The sequence below is a fragment of the Pieris rapae genome, chromosome 3, assembly GCF_905147795.1.
Source record: "Pieris rapae chromosome 3, ilPieRapa1.1, whole genome shotgun sequence".
Taxonomy (NCBI): domain Eukaryota; kingdom Metazoa; phylum Arthropoda; class Insecta; order Lepidoptera; family Pieridae; genus Pieris; species Pieris rapae.
In genome coordinates, this window is record NC_059511.1 from 2,661,894 (window position 1) to 2,681,893 (window position 20,000).

Sequence of the window (20,000 nt, forward strand, 5' to 3'; positions counted from 1 at the left end):
ACGTGAGTTACTTTCTTGATATATGCTATCTAATTCAGAGTGAGTTAGATATCAGATAGGCGCCTACTTATTAAGCCTTTAACAAGCCTTCAGTGTCATTTTCCGATGAAAAACCGGGAGTCAGATTCCAGTAGAACATGCCACCGACGGCACATCTCACGACATTTCTTCCGTGTGTTCAACATTAAAATTGAAGTTCGTAACAGTCAATCAAAAAACGACAAAACATTGATATGTTGCAACTGGTACGAATCGTGCATTGTCCAGTTACATAATGATGGCGCCATTGTTCCGCCAATATGCATCAATGCCTTTGACGAACGTTTTAGTGTTGATAACCTAATTGCTACTTTTTTCTGCTCAGCACTCGTGATTTATAGCTTTAAAAATCCAGCACTTATTACGGGAACTAGGCTTTTTAGGTTTAAATACATTTATTCTCATAACAGACAAAAGTAAATGAGAACATATATATTAATGATACAATTTATTATCGTCGTGGGTCATTGAATCTGTTCAAGGATGAATTAGCGAAGGAGAACTAGTGGACTGTTTAGCAATGATGCGTCAGAATTATATGAGACAGGGTTTAAAATCACTTCAACCTCCGTTGTTCCACGATAGAGCGTTTCAAACATTTTTGCCAAGAACTAGCTGCCAATTGATACATTTCTAAACGTTTCGTTCTACATAGAGCGTACCTAGGCTTGCGTTCCTTTTAGCAGTGTAAGTATCCTTGGGGCGGTGTCACATTACATCAGGAAGATTATTTTAAGTGTTGGTATATAGTTTCCTTTTGTTTCTATATTTTTATTATTCCGAGATTGAATCCAGAAAACAGGCAAGAACTCTTACATAATATGTATTAATAAAGCCAGAATGCATCTATTCAATTTGTTTCCGAGTTTATAAGTTTGTTAAAGAGTTTGTTGCTAACATGAGATTATAGATATCAGTTTAAATGCTTATAATGTCCACGTGAACAATAAAATTTACCGTCCATAATCATAAAACCTACCCGTGCGAAACAGCTCCGAGCAATGAATATAATATAAAATGCTCAAACACTTTAGAAATTACATAACTAAACTATTTGCTACAAAATTGTATAATCAACAAAATGAATACAGAATTTTAATTAGGTTTAAGTCCCTCGAAGTTGCTTTACCGGGTTAAATAGCTTGGGGATATATTTAAGTAAAACAGCAAACTTTCTATTCGACAGAGCTTATAGGTATAGAGATTGAAACGGTTATTAATATGCAAATTCATTGATAGAAGCTGCTAGTAAGCAGTGGAAAACTAAATTCCTGAGTATAGTCTGACTGATTGTCGTGATTATTGCACTAACATCTGTGCTATTAATCTATACCCCACACTGTCTATGTTTTAAAACGAAATGCATTTCGGAGGATCCTACCGTCTTGAAACCGGCAAAACACAGATCGGATGACTGATCATCAATTTGTCTATTAAGAAAAATAAAATGGTCACGAAACCTAACGAATATGTGATATCACTACATATTATAAAACTAAGTCGCTTTCTAAATCTTTAAAACTACGCAACGGATTTTAATGCGGTTTTTTTTTAATAGATAGAATGATTCAAGAGGAAGGTTTATATGTATATAAACATCCATTAAGTATAATAACATCCATTAAATAGTGGAGAAGTATTAGTAGTTATTTTTGAGGTTTCTAATGTGATTTCGTAATTAATTACATTTTTTCCGCTTTAAACGCAGGCTGAACCCACGAGTTTTATCAAAATAATGTACTAAGTATTGTACACATTGAAAAGGTCTACAGAAAAGTCCATGATGGTATATGTCTATCTCTTATGGATGGATAACCCACATTTTTATATACAACGTTCACAGATTTTCTGTAGTGTATTTAGTATCAGCATTGCACCCGTGCGAAGCCGGGGCGGTTCGCTAGTGTTATTATATTTGGTATTACTGTATGAAAATTTAATAAACGATTCAGAATATTAAAAAAAAATAAACTGGATAGATTTATAACTTTAAACCTTTTAAAATGTGCCACTAGGTAAATAAAACATTTTATATAAATGAAATAAATAAACTACGTTTCATAGCCCGTGAATAGCCTTTTACGGATGTAATAAAATGCAACTAAGTTAAATTTATGCGAGCGGAATACGCCTTTAATATAATTCCCTTGAAATCGCTTTTTAGATAACTTTTAAAAAAATATTTCGTTTCTTTGTCTCATTGGACGAGGAATATGTAACATTGAATAGTTTACGTTAATTTCTATACAAAATGGACTTTAGTATGTTTCGAAAAGTATTTGTGAGGTAAATTAACGTCTTAGAATCTAAAATGAAATAGTAATAAACTATCGTAATAAGAAAAGTTACGCTTTAGTATAACTTTATATTATCTAAATATTATTTATTTTGAAACAAAAATAAAAGGCATACATGTCATCAAGTATGTACATCTAAGTGATGTTTAGCCTCATTTCTACGCTTGGAAATCAATTTTATAAAATTTGCTCTTCCTTTGTCTCGCTTACATTCGGAATCGCTGAACTAATTTAGCGTAGGGTTTAAACAGTGGAAAACAAAAATAATAAGTAAGGAAAAAAAACTCGTTTTTAGTTTTTTTTCCTTACTTATTATTTTTGTTGGTACTTACTTATTATTGGTTGAATTTTCCAATAATATCTGTTTCTAGCTGATGATTGGGTGTTAGTTGTATTTCTAGAAATATAAAATGTTCACTTGGTTGTCATTTATAGATGCAGAATTTTTTTTCATAGATTTAGTAGTAGTAGTCCGATCTCTAAAGTCTATTTTAAAATGTTTAGACATATTCGAGATACGAAGTTCATCGAATTATATATTAAATACAGTCCTTACATAAATCGAATTTTAAAAGAACATATTACAATTTACAATCGATAAGCCTACATCTGTAACTAATCGAGTTGCCGAGAAGAAACTGTCACAGCAAATCTGATAAACGATCATTAGGAAATTATGTAACATATCTAAGTGAAATTGTAGATAATAAATGTTAATTTTTAATTTAAATCTACTTAATACCTGCACAAAGTTTCTCTTCTTATCTTAATATTAAAAATGCTTCTTTCAATATTGTATCTCGAATATACCCTATCTTAACATGGCTCTGAGGCGTCAAAATCAAACACTGACAGCGCACGCTTATTTTATTATATTACTTAAGACCTACACTCTCAAATACATGCGCATACGCACCCATTCACATACTTACGAATCACACATACTTAATGTCGCATAAGAGTTGTGTGGCCAAAATATGTGGAGACAATTTGTATGGCCAAAAAATGTTTTGATTTGTAAATGAGATTCTGAATGTTACATTTGTGTTTTATATATGTCTGTTGTTAATTTAGAAGTGAACAAGAACTCACCTGAAACTACTGCAGGGGTGTATAACCCAATGGCCAGCCGCCTTCTGCCTGATCCGCTCTTTCATCAGCGCTTTCTTGGAGCCAAAGAGTTTCATGGCTAGTTTGTTGTCGGTGGGCTGAAAGAGCGCCTGTAGCTGGTTCCGAAGGAAGCCCTGTTTGGCGTCCGGGGCTGGTGGGGCTGGCTCCACGGGTGTGCCGTATAAAGACACATCGTCCAGACCACCGAAATGGACCTTGCCGGTGCCGCTGCCTTGTTTCAGCGACATATCGGCGTCGCCTGGAACAAAATGCTTTGTTTAATTAAGCGAATTTATTAGAATTTAGACTCTCTGTATTTGCTCATACCACAACAGTACATAACAGTATAGAATATAAATGCTGAATTGCTTTAGTGTTGTTGTGTCGTTAAAGCAATTTAAACAAAAAAAATTATTATTATTCGCCGATAGATGTCAGGAAGATAAATTTTTTCAGTTTAAATTGGTACTACTCAAACACCACCTTTTTGTTATTTTCTATCATTTATTCCTAGCTAGATCGATTTATCGCCCCCGAAACCCCCCGTATACTAAATTTCATGAAAACCGTTGGAGCCGATCCCGAGATTCCAAATATATATATATATATATATATATATATATATATATATACAAGAATTGCTCGTTTAAAGATATAAGATATATATAATATATATATATATTTAAACTTTATTTTATATGTATTTGCTTGGCGCATCTGATATCTTTACCCTAAGCCTTAAATGACAACATTATCCCATTGGAATTACGAAAAAAAAGATGAAAAGTCTTGGGGGCATACATATTTTGGTTTCTTCTAATATCATGTTTGCTCACGCACATCCTTTTACATATGACAGAATACATTTTAGCCAGTGTCAAACATAGGACATTTGATTATTACAAGTCGGAAACAGTCTGATTTATTAAGACGTTTATGTTAACGGTTTACTCGTATATGGTCACGAGACATTATTTGAGAAATAACAAGGTTAAAGAGTATCATCAGGCAATGTATCAGATATTCATAAACAATATTGAAATAAGTTGTTACACACACAATTTTGATTATTATGGACTATATATCTTTAATTATTTATTGAAGATTACCTCATCATACACTATGTCTACGGTATGTGTTAGAGGCTCTTTTATTTAAAATATGTGACAATGTTGGAAAACATAAAAATAAAAATACAACAAAAAATCATAGAAATATTTTAAGCAGAAAATAACCAACAAAACTGCGGATTAGGTGTGATATGAGTACTAACATTATTTAAAATTGATCATACCACTACCGGATATATCCAGGCCCAAATAAGAACTATATATATATACGGTATATATTTTTTATGTAACAGGAGGCAAACGAGTAGGAGTCTCTCCGGATCTTAAATGATACCGCCCTTGGACACATTGCTACTCGATAGTGCGTTGCCGACCTTAAGAATTACTACGCTTTTTTGTTGAAGGACCCTAAGTCGAATTGGTTTGGAAATACTTCAGTGGGCAGATGGTTCCACATAGTGGTTCACAGCAAGAAACGCTCAGTTGTGGAACGATGGACCAAATTAAATATTTCCTTCTTTTTACATCTGTTGTGTTTAACAGATGTGGGTTATAATTAAGTAGTAGATTCAAATCGCAGCCCACTCGATTACATCTTGGTGACGTCATAACCGCTCGGAACGAGCTTAACAAGCTCGTAATAGTCTTTTCCAACTGAAGTACATTGTGAACTGTTAGAAGTATTTGGTAGCTGGTGCTATTGTAGTCCAACCCTACCATTAATGAAATTAGTTTTATGGTAATTGTATGTTTTCACAGGCTTCTAAGTAAGCAATACTTTAATAATAAATCATTTTAATTTTCAGTAAATTGATAACACTGTTTAATAGGGGACGTTTTGCTTCAACTATAACTTTGAATTGCTATTGTTTGTAAGCCTAGTTGAGAAAAAACAATTGAAGATAAAAAATTAAATACCGCCGTATGCGTAAAATGACGAAATGAAAGACGTACATTGTACGGTTTTATACGAGTTCGTATATTCAAAATCAATGCATTATTGATGTTATTTCTTGAATTAATATAGTCACATTAAAAGTTTCATTATTAATAGCTTTTTAAATGAAAAACTGCTACCGTATAATGATATAATTCTATACCGTAAAGGTTGAAGTATGCCAGATGAAGATTATTTTGAATTTAGGTCAATGGGTATCATGAGTATTTATAATTTAAATAAAATACATTAAAACGCTCGTAAAATAATGAAATTATTTTTTAGCGTTCCCTACACCTACTCTCTACACCTAACAAAATAATACAAAACTAAAACGAAAATAATATAAAATTGACAAAATACTGTATTATCTGGGTGGTGTACTATGATAAAAATAACCACGAAGTTAACACACATATATACTCAACACTTAAATTTGAGTCACATTAACTACAAGCTAACAAAATCATATGTAATAACAAACAATTACACTAAAAATATATCTAGAATTGGAATACATAATATTTGCCTAATACAAGGAAAGAACAATAAAAAATATGTATAATATGTATAAAATATGTATATTATCTTTAACGAATAAGTGTTACCTACTTTGGCTGTGTTGTGTGATGGTAAGATCGTGAAGATGTATATGTGGGGTATGCTTATGATGCAGGGGATCTTGCGCTATAGCTATTTACTCATTTTAACCATATTCCGCGATAGCTAAAACAACTCAATGCTTAAATATTGGTCGTTGTATGTCCGGGCTGCGCGATCCACTGAGTTTTTTGCATAGTTGATGTGAGGAACATGAAGCTACGATTGCGAGTCTGGTATAAATCTAAAAATTTGTTTCAAGGAGCTACTGGCCAGCAATAAATTAAAGAGAAATGCGCGTAGACAATTTAAAAATATAACATCAAACTGGGACCTGATTATTGTAAGGCAAAGTTTGTATAGTGCAGGCCAAGAAAGGGAAAAAAAAAGTTTGTATAACGTTTCGCTTTTAAAGATCACATAATATGATAATAGATGATACCGGGATCCAAAGGGATTTACAGACAGTGATTCTATGAATGTTTACAGTCTTTGTGGATGGTTGGAATCAATTGATAAGATCTGGGTTCCCTTTAGCATGCAATGATTGAATTAATGTAGCAAAGACGAATCTATGGTTTCAATATTCAACAATGTTTGATGCAAACTGTTTTATGTATGTTTGGGAGTAAATACCAGGGAATGCGATACATATAAATGTTTAACAGTTTTTGGTTTCCCCTTTTGTTTTTGTAATAGGTGTAAAACGATGCCTTATGCAAATATTATTTTGCTATTTTATTTATGACAGCGATTTGGCGATTAACAGAGTGGCGGAAAGTTTATTGCCAGTTCTTCGTTTCTGTTCTACGCCCTTGATTTGAGAACTGGCCGTAAAATTAAAATTAGAAGCATTTAATGTATTTTTCTTTGACGTTCATAAGTGTACATTATGTTACCTACACAAATAAATGATATTGAATTTTGAACAGTCCTAGCTCAAAATATTCTTCTTTAAACCAGCACTACTTCAGCTATATTTCACAAAATTTAGAAGCTGTACTGCTTACAAATTTCAATAGAGGTTGAAAAAAATTAATAACTTTTTTAATTAGCCTGTGGAGTATAGGTTGCAATGCAATGCATTTTGGCGGGAATTTTGTACTATTTTTGTATATTTTGTACAAAATATTGTCAACGATTTATTTGTCTATTTTGTAAGTACAATTTGAAATACTCTTCAATATAATGCTTATTTTAAAATCCTAATATAACCCCGCTCCATAAATGCAGAACGATTCGTATAAAGAGTTGCTAAAAAGGACTTTCTTTTATAAATCTAAAATTATAAACGTATAGTAGCACTTTGTGTGTCGTTTATTTTTTTCTGAAGCTGAAAATTACGCTACCGAAATGTGACGCGCTATTTCCTGCATATATGTCCATATTTAAAATGTCCAAGATTGTATTTACTACATGGCAACCCCAATTGAAGCAAAGCGAAATCAATAAGGGCATCGAGGTGTACAATAGCCCGAGGAGCAATCAAGGCAAATGGTTATTGTTCTTTCAATTGTGTGCTCGTGTTGTTTAGTATAAAATGTTTTCTGTACACGCTCGATTTCTACTAACTATCTATGTGCGCTTGCAAACATTGCTAGCAATGTACGTTTCCCGAAAAACACGTATCACATAGAAGGTTCTATAATAATACTTCGTCTATCAGAAATGGGGAGCGAGTCCAATCTGATTGAAAAAAATCAATTGTGACTATCACAAAAATATTTATTTTTAAAATAATTAGCTGTGCTAACAAACCACTATGCTGAACAAAAGTAAAGTTTTAGCCACTCAAATGCAATCACAACTATCGCAAAGCCAAGGCCACTAAAACAAAACCCTAGGAATAAAATTGCGTGCAATTTACCAGTGACGCAATTTGTAGTTCAAACGTTTAGCATCAACAGAGATTATGTTTAGGCTATTAATCCATGAACTCTCTTAAATATATTCATATTGGTACATCTGGAGTTTATTATTCAATTTTATCCCAATTTTAACAATGATATGTTGATATGAAGACTATGTTTAAAAGTGAATCGCGTTACGATTTAAAATAATTACTAAGAATTAGGCTTGACTCTTAAAAAATAAAATTCGCCCCACAAAATTATAAATGGAAAAAATAAGTCTTTCCTGCAGTTTAGATCTTATTTCCTTTGGAGTAGAGACTCTTTGACTATGGTGTTCATATGCACAGGAGCTAATTTAAGTGGTCTGGTATCAGTGACCCCAGCTAGTGCTTTCCTCGCTCAATGAACTAGCATCACAATACAGCAAGGAAATGCTGACAGCATTTAATGGACCGATTATTTGAGTTTTTATTTATCTATTATTAATACTATGAAGATTAAGAACATTGTTAATTTGTCGATAATTATTTAGTGTACTATGACTAAAGCATCGATCTTTCTCTTTTTTATACAACGTAAAAACTATAAGAGACTTTATATAATGAATAATGAAAGTTGTCTTTAAACGATTCGATATGGTTTTTTTAGTTTATATTTTATACGATTTGTGAGTGCGTTTGTCACTTGTATTTTATCAAGCTTATTACGGCTTTTTATATAATTGTAATCCAGTGGTAAGATAATGCCAATTTAGGGTCTTGACCCCAGGTTGTATCTTCTTTAATATATTGTAATAGAGATATGGATAGATACCAATACAGACATAGAGATATTTCCGCCATTGTACGGGCCAGTGTAGGTCACACCAGGAGGTTTAGTTAAGATGCCTTAAGGAAAACTTAATTTTTTATGAAAATGTCAGTTCCTGTAAAATTTTCAGACAAATTTAATTTTGGATTATCTACATATACTACTCTTAAGGCATCAAGGATTTGACATATATAACAGGGTTGAGGCAGGGATCTCAGGGGCCTCATTTTATATAGTTAGGATTTTAATGGCTTCATATGATAAAAAAGTTTCTACGTCGATAATTAGAACGCAACCTAATTAAGTGAGTTAATTAATTTATTGTAATAGTGGTAAAGGGTATTATGAGGAAAATATTCACATTACTGTTGGCGAATGCATTAATATTTATTACACAGAAACGAAATAATTAAAATTATAACCGAATTCTAATATTACTTAATTAATTTGCTCCATTAATAGCTAGTTTATTCAATAAAACATTTACTATGTTACGCAAGGAGAGAAAAACAAAATATTATAAAACATAGTGTTATTCGTTTTGGATAAAGTATATATAAAAGGTATCAAGGTATTTTTTACAGTCACATCAAGAGTCGTTTATTGAGAATTAACGATTGCTTAAGCCAAAAGGATTTCAGTTAAACACATCTTAGAAAATGTTTCTATAGTTTTTTTTAAATCGGTCGTTAACTAACTTCTCGTTAAACTGGCATTACATATCACAGCTGACTTTTCATAATTAATAATATTCATAATGCCCGTTTAGAAATAATTTGGAAAAATGTCTCTGTTATCTAAACTTATATTTCACTAAGAAAAGATTCAGTTCTAATGTATTAACTCAAAAACTACTGGAATCAATTCAAAAATATTTTACTATTAAAATGCTACATTATCCCTAAATATAAAGTATGCGAAGCCTGCGTATTAATCTTAGTACGTAAAGACTCGATAAAATGGTGAAGATTAGTTCAGCGCATATTAAACAGATAGCTCATACATATAGCAGTCTGTATACAGCTGATTACACAAAGGCAGTGTGGGTGACACAAGTGGCTACCGTAATCCGAGACAGGCAATCAACTATGAAATGAAATCATCCGACTATTCAAAGTCATGTCGAAGGAAAACCATCATCGCATAAGTCACTTTTGCAAACTATTATTTCTATTGATTAACTATAGAACTATGGCAAATTAAGAACTTATTTAAGTAATATTAAGTTCTCATGTAAATAAAAAATATTTCTGTTTTTGTAATGAGAAATAAAGTTCTTTAAACATTTAATCCGAGCGGTCTCTCTGCATCTTCTACCGCATTTACCACGTAGAGTTTTTTTATGTCCCAGGAGGTATACAGGAAGAAGGCTCAGCTGATGTAAAGTGTTATGCCACCGATGGCCTGTAACGTTGCTAGAAGCTTCGCAACTGAGCCGGCCAAAAACTACCTTAAATTCGCAAAAGTGTGTGATGTGTAGTTCGGATTGATAGCTGCAGTTGATTTTCATCGGCAGACGTCGAGGTGATACGAGTGGAATTTCGTAGGTTCGTCGTTTTACAACTGAGCGTTAAGGCAGTTTTTGCTGCTCACCACACACCTGACCACTGAAGTATTTCCAAACCAATTCCTTCAAGGCCGGCAGTTACGGCACCTCTGGCAAAAGTTCCATTTCATATTACTTAAGAGCGTCACGTTTGCCCCTTGTTCAATATTAAAAAATAATAGAAACTAAGATCACGCAATTTTATGTACATCTCACAGAATAAATTCATAATTATTTATTAACTTCAAAAGTGATAAGAAGATACGTTCCAATCTGTTAGTAAGTTACATTTTACTTATGTTTAAATAAAGCTAAAAAGCTTTTTGGAAAAGCTAAATTTTCTGACGAAGTTGTTTAATTAAAAATTATTGCCCCGGCTTCGCACGGGTGCAATGCTGATACTAAATACACTACAGAAAATCTGTGAACGTTGTATATAAAAATGTGGGTTATCCATAAGAGATAGACATATACCATCATGGACTTTTATGTAGACCTTTTCAATGTGTACAATACTTAGTACATTATTTTGATAAAACTCGTAGGGTTCAGCCTGCGTTTGCAATGCAATGTAATTATTTACGACATCACATTAGAAACCTCAAAAATAACAGTACTTCTCCACTATTTAATGGATGTTATTATATATATACATTCCTTCCTTCCTCTGGAATCACTCTATCTATTTAAAAAAAAACGCATCAAAATCCGTTGCGTAGTTTCAAAGATTTAAGCATACAATCCCTTTGTAGGACATAGGGACAGAGAAAGGGACTTTGTTTTATACTATGTAGTGATAAAGAATACTATGAGATAATATGTAAATTATTTATTTGCGTAAGAGAACTTCTTCTTCAAGTGAAATATGACATTTATAAAAGGACGGTAAAAAATATTACAAAAATAACTGCGGCCCGCATGGTAATCAAACTTGGTACGTGGTAATCAAACTTTTACATTCTGTGCAAGTTAGGTAATTATAACTTAACCAAGAAGCAGCTAAATTGTATTAAAATGTATTGTTGGTAATATAATTTAAGGATTATTAGATTAAAATAACAAAGTGCGGGTAGGCTAATTGCTAACAAATCTTCGCAAATGTTGTACTTTTTGGTTAAAATTTATTGTAAGTTTTTCGGAAAATTTTAAACGACAAGTTCATCGTAAATCTTATATATAACTTACCTTACTAAAATATAGCTATGTATTTTACCTGAATGCAAAATCCCTATAATATTATTGCATATAACGTTTTCCTTAAATGGAAAGAGAGAATTAAAATTCCATTGCTATCGCTCATGGAATTAATAGCGTAAAGCGTTTGAAATCGCAATTTGTCATATTTATTGTTCACAAGGAAAACAATGTCTGGTAATGTTAAAAGTTAGCTAAAGTACAAGTACAGTACAAAATACGTGAAAAGTCATATTACACAATGAACATATCCTATAGACTCATCAAACATGAATAACAACACAAATATTTCTTTATAATAATCAATCTTACTGTTCAATTATTCAAGTCCCTTTTGATATTATAGTTATCATAATTGGACAGAAAGAGACAGATGCTCTTTTAAGCTAATTGTATAAGCTATGTGTTTATTTAGAAATTAATTCTATTTTTAAGGTTCGTTCGAAATAAGAACTTAAAATTTAAAAACTTAATTAAACATTATTAAATTTAGTAGGAAGTTTTTAGATAAGCTTTAAGATAGTAGGACAAACGAGCCTACGGAACGCCCAAAGAAGGCAGACATCGCAACCGATGAATACCCATTTTTATCGTCGTTAGAAAATATTGAAAACGATATTCTAATTTTAAATCTTGACAATTTAATTCTTATGCGCAATACTTATACAAGCAGCAAGCTGCAAGATAAGCGAACCACTGTAGGTACTGTCAGGCATTCGCACTGGCAGTTTAAATGATATCAATTAAGCCTTTATTTGCCTCTTGTTATTTAAAATAAGCAGCCCTGACTCCCCATAAATCAGTTAAGCACTAGTACTTACCTTTAGGCATTTTTAACGGCGATCGAATTTTGAACTTTTCCTTATAAGAAGCCGTGGTGATTAGTTTATAATAACTTGCTGATTAAATATTTGACATCACATGCGGACATCACACAAAGCACCAACAACAACGGATTAGTGTAACAATAACTTTGTACTCTTATATTTTGGCTTTTATATTTGGCTATGATATACGATTTGAATGAAATACAAGTTGTCGCTATTAATAAAAATACGTTTAGTTTCAGCAAATATATATCGCATTGTCTCTCGCTGACTACAATTACTGCCACTAATCGAAACGTCAAGCGATATAAATAATGTTATAAACCCGCGTTTATATTCGTTAAAGTTTTATTTAACTGCACTAGTACACACTAAAGTCTATGTTATTTAATTCTAAACACGCATGTCCTATATACTATATGTATAGTAGTATATTCTAAGCTATGTTAATGTTCTTTTTGCTCAAATGTTTGTCGCTTTCTACTACGTCAATTTTACAATTATATATGTTGTTATAAATCAGTATCGGCACATATATAAGAGCAACATGTAACTTATAAAGTTACATATTACAATCCCAAACCTTTAATTAATAGTGGCAGCACCCACTTTATGGGTGTAATGTTTAAAGAACTTTATTTCTCATTACAAAAAAAACAGAAATATTTATTTACATGAGAAACTTAATATTAATAAGTATATATTATATACGAGCGAGATACACGTCGCCATTGGCCGTAACAATTTTAGTCAGCTATGTTCATTCTAACATGCATCTTTAATGCCTTTTTGAATTTGTCAAACACTCCAATATTGCGAATTTGAGATGGTAATTGGTTAAATAATTGCACACCCTCATACCTAATAGATTTCTTCAAATAATTTGTACGCGGCTTCGGTAAGATAAGCAAACTCGCTCGACGAGTATTGCGTGTCGTTGTGTGTTTGATTTTTTTAAACGACAAGCAACTATGGATAGAGTTATTTAAAATTTTTTTTATCAAAATACAGGTGCTATATACATACAGTTGTTTAATTGTCATAATTTTGGTTTCTTGGTAGATTTTATTAGTCGAACGAATGTACACCACATTTATGTTTAAAAAAAATATTTTATTGCACGCCCCCAAATAAATTAATAAATGCCAAAATTTCTTAAAATTATTTTGAATTTCAGTCTTTCATAATGTTTTGATTTTTGTGTTTCGTTAACTATTTCCTAGTAATCTCTTCCGCAAACCAATAAATTAAGTTTCTTGAATGAACAATTCGATTTTTGTGATATTAAAAATTATATATGTTACACAAAGGGGCATACAAATTTTAGAAAGGCTAATATGGGGCATATCACAAGAAATTTAGAAAACACTGCTCTAAGGTAATTTTTCAGAGGTTTGTACAGTATTTCGCATTGATCCTCCTCTGCTAGGAGGTATTTTTCAATATGAACCACTAATATATAGGTGCGCGTGAGGCAAGCACCATATAATAGAAGCTTCTAGGCTAGGCAGAAGGGTCAGGCTGAGCTAAGCTCGCTAAAACAGTCCTTGCGGCGCTGTAAAGGCCATTAAGGCCAACAGCGAGATTCCATATAAAAAATAGGCAGTAGGAAGGAAAGATAAGCTTCTTAAGATCTTAAACATTTATATTGAATTTAGCCCGGAAGGAACAAAGTTATAAACTAAATCACATGAAAGCAAATAAGAAAAGAGAAAGCTTATAGCAATAAATAAATCATTTTTGTATTAAACCGAACAAACAAATATCGAAATATGTTGTTGCAAACGTTCATTTGTTTTATTAGATAATATGTAAATTCTTGTTTTGTTTTCTATGTTTTCATTATTGTAATGCATTTTGTGTGCACGTTAGGATGGAATATATTACCGATATTAATACATGTGATTATAAGAAACCTTGCGTACCCTAAAAAAACATACATTTGTGACAATACCGGCATTGAAGGTTTTATATAATAAATATTACACGTTATTTCTACTATCTTTGAATTTAATGTTTAAACGGGATTGTGTCTTACGATCCGTATATAATGGAACTACTACTGCATATAACTTTTATGTGACATAATGTTGCAAATGCAATTCACTTTGCATAATGAAAAACTTGCTTTTTCCGCGGATTATCTTGATTTGAACAAGCTACACAGACAAGATATAAGAACCACATTGTGTTCCGTTTCAGAATTCCAGAAGAGACAGAAGATTAAACCATTTTGTTTAATCTTCGGTTTAACCTTCCTACGCTTTTTGCGGTGCCTTCATTAACCTCGCGGCCAACGTTTTTGTATGGCATCAGTGTGATAAGCGATATATCTTAAATGAAAAAACAAATTTCACGTTGATTCTAAATTCAAAATCCGAACGTGAGCAATATAAAAACTTCAACTGTACGAGCTTCTTCAGTGGCTTCCAGGGCACCTTGATTCATAATAATGCCAACTCTCGCAGCCGCGACACGTCCCGCTTGTTAAAAATAAATCCCCCCAGTCGAGGTGCAATTTGTTGGAGAGTTATGTGCAAATTGTGTCTCAGAATAGGTTGAAGACGTCCGACAATTACCCGACAATTGAGACAAAAGGATAATGTTCGGCCGTGTCAAGGTCGACGCAATTGAGAAGAAAACTGGCATATTGTTGATTTATTGTTGCTCTTTTATTAATCTAATTAAGCGCTGCACGTGCTGGATTTTTAGCTTCAGTTTGGTTGGAAGCTAGTCGTATCTTCACTAGCCATCAAGCGACGTCAGCGCTTTGATAGAGATGGGTGCGATATATACATAAAAACTATTGTGTAATCTAAACCGAGTAGACGATCACCATACTATAAGCATCTCCCTCGAAATTCCTTTTAGTTTCGAGCTTTGCTTTTTTAAATGTGTTCTATTCGTTAAAGGGTTCAGATAATTATATATTTTGTTTAAAATTGTGATTATTTTAAATATATTTTGCCGTAACTAAAGCTTAAGCGACAAGCGATAAAATTAGCTTCAAGTTTTTTTTAATTTCATATGTAGCTAACATGCCAGTCTTCATTGTTATTTGTATTTTTTTAATGTTCACTAAAGTAAACCCTTCGCCTTTTCCTTACTACGGTTGCCTGGACAAGATTGCTTTTTAGCGATAAGGCGACCCATTGCCTCCTTATAAATGCCCTTAATTATCAGATAGTATATGTACCTACTATTAATACAACAAATTGATGCTAAAATAAATAATGTTGCTTTTTAGCAACAATTCAAATAGATTATATTGTAAGTTATTAATTATTGTAGTTTTAGTTGTAAATAATGTTATCTAAACAGAATCTCTTATCAGTTGTACGAACAAAAATCATCAAATCTATAGGCTTTCATACATAAGCAGTGTCGGTACAACTAGCATTTGGTAGTACATAAATTTTATATGCTTGCAAGATCCCTTCTTATCAGAATTGCCTATAAAATCTAGTCATGCAGTCACTGTATACAGTTTTATGACCCACAACATAGTATTTTATTAAAAACAAACTTTGAATTTAGTACTTTTAAGACAAGCTTTGTGATTTTCTCACACAATGTTCTTTTTAAACATTCTATTTTTAACATTGTACGAGGCAAGATATTCTGCTAAGTTTTCTTAGTTTTATAGGCTCGGCGATTACCTAAATCTATAGAAGAGAGTTAGTCAATCAGTACTGTGAATACTTGTAACACATATATTTATATAAGTATATTTAGCATTAATTAAACTATTTTTGTTGTACGTGAGTCATAATAAAAAGTGTATTATATTTTAAAACATCCCCTGGAATCGTACACACATAAAATATCAAAATATATACACAAGCCTCCTGTTTGCCCCCTGTTCTATAAAAAAAAAACATAAATAAATTATTTGCAGTCCCAAGCAGTGTTTTTATTTTTATATTTCTACATATTAATGAGGGTATTTCTCAGTACGAAATCGCGATCGACGCACACTTATTAACCATATGTTTGCATAGTTAGTTTCGAAAATATGATTTTGGATAATTCAAATTCACCTGTCAGGTCACCACCTAAGGTTCCATTGTTAGGACCACACCAAAAGTCTATAATTTGATTTATTAATGTTTTATATAAGTAAATTCCACCAAATTTATGATTTAACAGAATCATTGGCCGATGCAATAAATAGGTTACAAGGCCGTCGGATTGTTCTTTTTTACAATTTACGATAACCTTTTTATAAAGTCTTTTGACGTACGAATTTTTCGTAATGAAACACAAACGAGGATATAGCTTATATATAAACAAATACAGAAGAATTTTTAGACCATAATGAATTACGTCATTTGTTACAATATATTTTTGGCACAATATTTGAAACATCCCTTCTTACACACAACATTTCACCAACTCACTACATTTTTACGTAACAATAAACAAAAACTAGAGTTCTAAATTCAAATGGAAGTAAAAAATTTGAGAAGACATAACATGTCCACTATGCGTTCAAATGTTTATCGTTACTATAGTAACATCTGTCTTAGTTTTGCGTGTTATTTATATTACTGAGTAACTGTCTGTAAGTCCATCTGTAAATATTATTGATATACAAAGCTCGGAAATAGATGACCCCGAGTTTATGTACAAAAAATCGCGGTATCGGTAGGTCGAAGATTCTAATAGACATTTATAACATCCAAAGACAATAATAGTTAAAATTGTATAATAAATTAATGTTCATTAAAGTTTACGGTTAAGGTTTATACTGCTTTAATATTTTGGAGCCTTCTTTACCCATAAAGAATTCATGAAGTCAATACAGTAAATAGTTTTTAAATTAAAAATATATTAATTTAAGTATATCTCATGTTCATCCCAAGACATCCCGAGTTGCTAGGGCTACAAAAAGGTCGGAAGGTGGCTTTACCGATTCTCATTTGTAAAATCGGTTGTAGTATATTGTATTCGTAAATGTAGGTATAATTTTGTCCAGCTAAACAGAAACGGCATTCAACGCTATTGAAAACACAATACAAAACGTTGTGCTTATCGCAAGCGAACTGTAATAATGATTCAATGGTAATTAGCTGGCGACCGTTTCGATATTACTTTTGCAATGGCTATTATAAAATATTCACAACTGAAATTATTGAAATATATTTGTTTTTATCGTGGTCAAATTCTATAAAATTCTATCCTCTCCACTGACATCGTTAGATTTTAAGCATGTATGAAACTCAATATCGATTCCTGCATTTGAATCATGTCAATCCACCTTTTTTGAAGTGGTTTAAAGTCGAAAATTACTTCTAAACATCAACATGAACAGCGGAAGTGCAGTTCCTAGAAGCGTTCTAGAAAGTTGCTTATGTCAACAATGATGACGAATAAGGTTACCAAATCGAAGGCTATATTGTTGACTCACTTTCGCGGCTCAATCCACATGTGTACTTCCTCAACTTGCGGTATATGTAATCTGTGAATCTCGCACAACACATATTGAACTATTTAACTAAGAAACGTCATGGTTATGAACGCACGCGGAGGAATCGGCGCGCGCGTCTGTCCCGCTCACATTACACTCTACTATTGAAATTGACAGCGCACTATTGCGTCGGATGTAAGCACCGCCCCGAATACTGCAGCTTTTTCAATCAATGCATTCGGTGATCACCAGACATTGGAGGATCATTAAAATATTGGCTTTTATGCAATTTTTCAATTTCCGAACATTAGCACTTATGTATCTTCTATTAATCAGTGATGACTTATTGTAAACACTGATTAATAAAAACAATTGTGACCTAAATTTGGATTACAAAACTTCATACGCCCAAAGTGTAGTTTATTTTCAAATATTTTCGTTGAAAAATGTTGAATTGAACATATTTTTTTTTTATTTAAACGATTATATACCACATTTACTTATGCATATAATTTTAATAAATAAGTTATTTTTTATGTTATAGGAGACAGACGGGCCTTACTTGATGTTAAGTGATACCGCCGGCCATGGACACTCGCACTGCCAGAAGGCTCGCAAGTGCGCTGCCGGTCTTTTAAGAACGCTCTTTAATTAAAGGACCCTAAGTATACCCAAAAAAAAACTTGGTAACAATTAGCTTTTTTAATTGTAACTCTCGTATAAGATACCACATGTAAACCATGTTATTTGAAAACCCACTTAATATAACGAAAATTACAGGCCACTGATTACAGAGAAGCATTCACCAGACCAGTGGTAATTAACATCGGTTCTATTGTTTTCGATTATACTGTAACCTTTTGTAAAGCAATTGTACGAATTAAAAACAATCATGTAACCATACAATGTATACTTATTCAGACTGAAGATTTCGCTCATCAGCCTTTGCAACTGCGGAATTACAGGTGTAAATTATGTATTGTCTATTTATAGACGAAACTATAAGCACGTGTATTACGTTTCAACCGAATCAACCCCTATAGTTCATTAAAATCTTATGTATTTATAAACAAATTATTATAATATATCCTTTATTTAAATACCCAATCAGCCACGTTGATATATAATAAAACAGTTATATTATGTTAATAAATTACAACAATATGCTTTCATTACCTTCCCCTGTAAATATTTTATGTATTGATTGAATAGACAAAAAATTTTTACAATAATAATAATGAATAGCGTAATTTTTAACGTGACGACGCAACTGGCGAGCCTTCAAAAAAATATAATAATTTATTTGCAATATGACACAAAAATGTTATGGTGGTATAATCTAAAGTTCGCATATTCTGCCACACATAATGGCGTGTTACAAACAATTTTATATAGAAATTACATACATTATTAGTCATACATATTATAGTCAATTCTTATATTATTTGTAGTGATAAAATACAACATTATTAAAATAAATAATAATGTTAAAAATTAATATGGATTTTAATGATTCTCGCAGATAATCATTAATAGAAGAATATTTTTTTGCAAAATAAGTACTTTAAGTCAATTTTTAAAAAGGCTCGTAGGAAGATCGCTATAGTTTTTGATAAATTATTAAAGAGCTTTATTGCAATACAAAAGCTGTTTTCATATACAATTCCAGATCATTTTTTGGCACAGCCAATTTCTCCCCAAGCCATTAAGCAACTTCGACAGGTATCTATCACGTTGGTATAAAAATATTTATTGTTATAGGTAAGCTTGAACGAGAAATCGTATTATTATTATTTTATTTAATAGTATTACCGGTGTTGGTGATATTAATTATGGTAATAAAGTGCAGTGACGGTAGTGTTGGCCAAGGGTATTCAGCGTGCGACTCTCATTCCTAAGGTCGTAGGTTCGATCCAAGACTGTGCGCAAATAGACTTTCTTTCTATGTGCGTATTTAAACGACACTGAAGGAAAATATCGTAAGGAAACTGACTTGTGAAACTGCGAGTGTCAGGCACAGGAATAGATTTTCAAATGATTAAGAAAGAGTTACAGAAATTGAGGCTCAAACCGAAAAGTTTGGATCACCACTGATTTTATTTTCATTTTATATAATAATCAAAATCGCAACAAAATCATGTCAAAGTACAAAGCAATTCAGTAGTATCGGATAATTCGGAATTCTGAGCACACTAATGAGAGGCAGCGAATAATTAATTTAATCGTGTACACTTTATGAGGGTACTTCCATTCATGACCCCATTAAGTCCCCGATGGTCATTTAATACCCCAGTTATAGGACACCTG

General features: G+C 32.1%; 1 protein-coding gene across 12 annotated transcripts in view; it reads right to left on the reverse strand.

Annotated features, from left to right (window-relative positions):
• Positions 1–20,000, reverse strand: part of LOC110991744 (potassium/sodium hyperpolarization-activated cyclic nucleotide-gated channel 2) — a 178,584-nt gene that overhangs the window by 39,179 nt on the left and 119,405 nt on the right. For 9 of the 12 annotated variants that reach the window (XM_045634469.1, XM_045634468.1, XM_045634472.1 and 6 more), the window contains one exon: positions 3,429–3,705. In XM_045634469.1, the coding sequence (XP_045490425.1) occupies positions 3,429–3,705 (277 nt within the window). Of the gene's footprint in view, positions 1–3,428; positions 3,706–12,277; positions 12,462–17,693; positions 17,860–20,000 lie in introns of those variants that run through there. The other 3 variants (XM_022257281.2, XM_022257306.2, XM_022257265.2) reach the window with 2 other exon arrangements.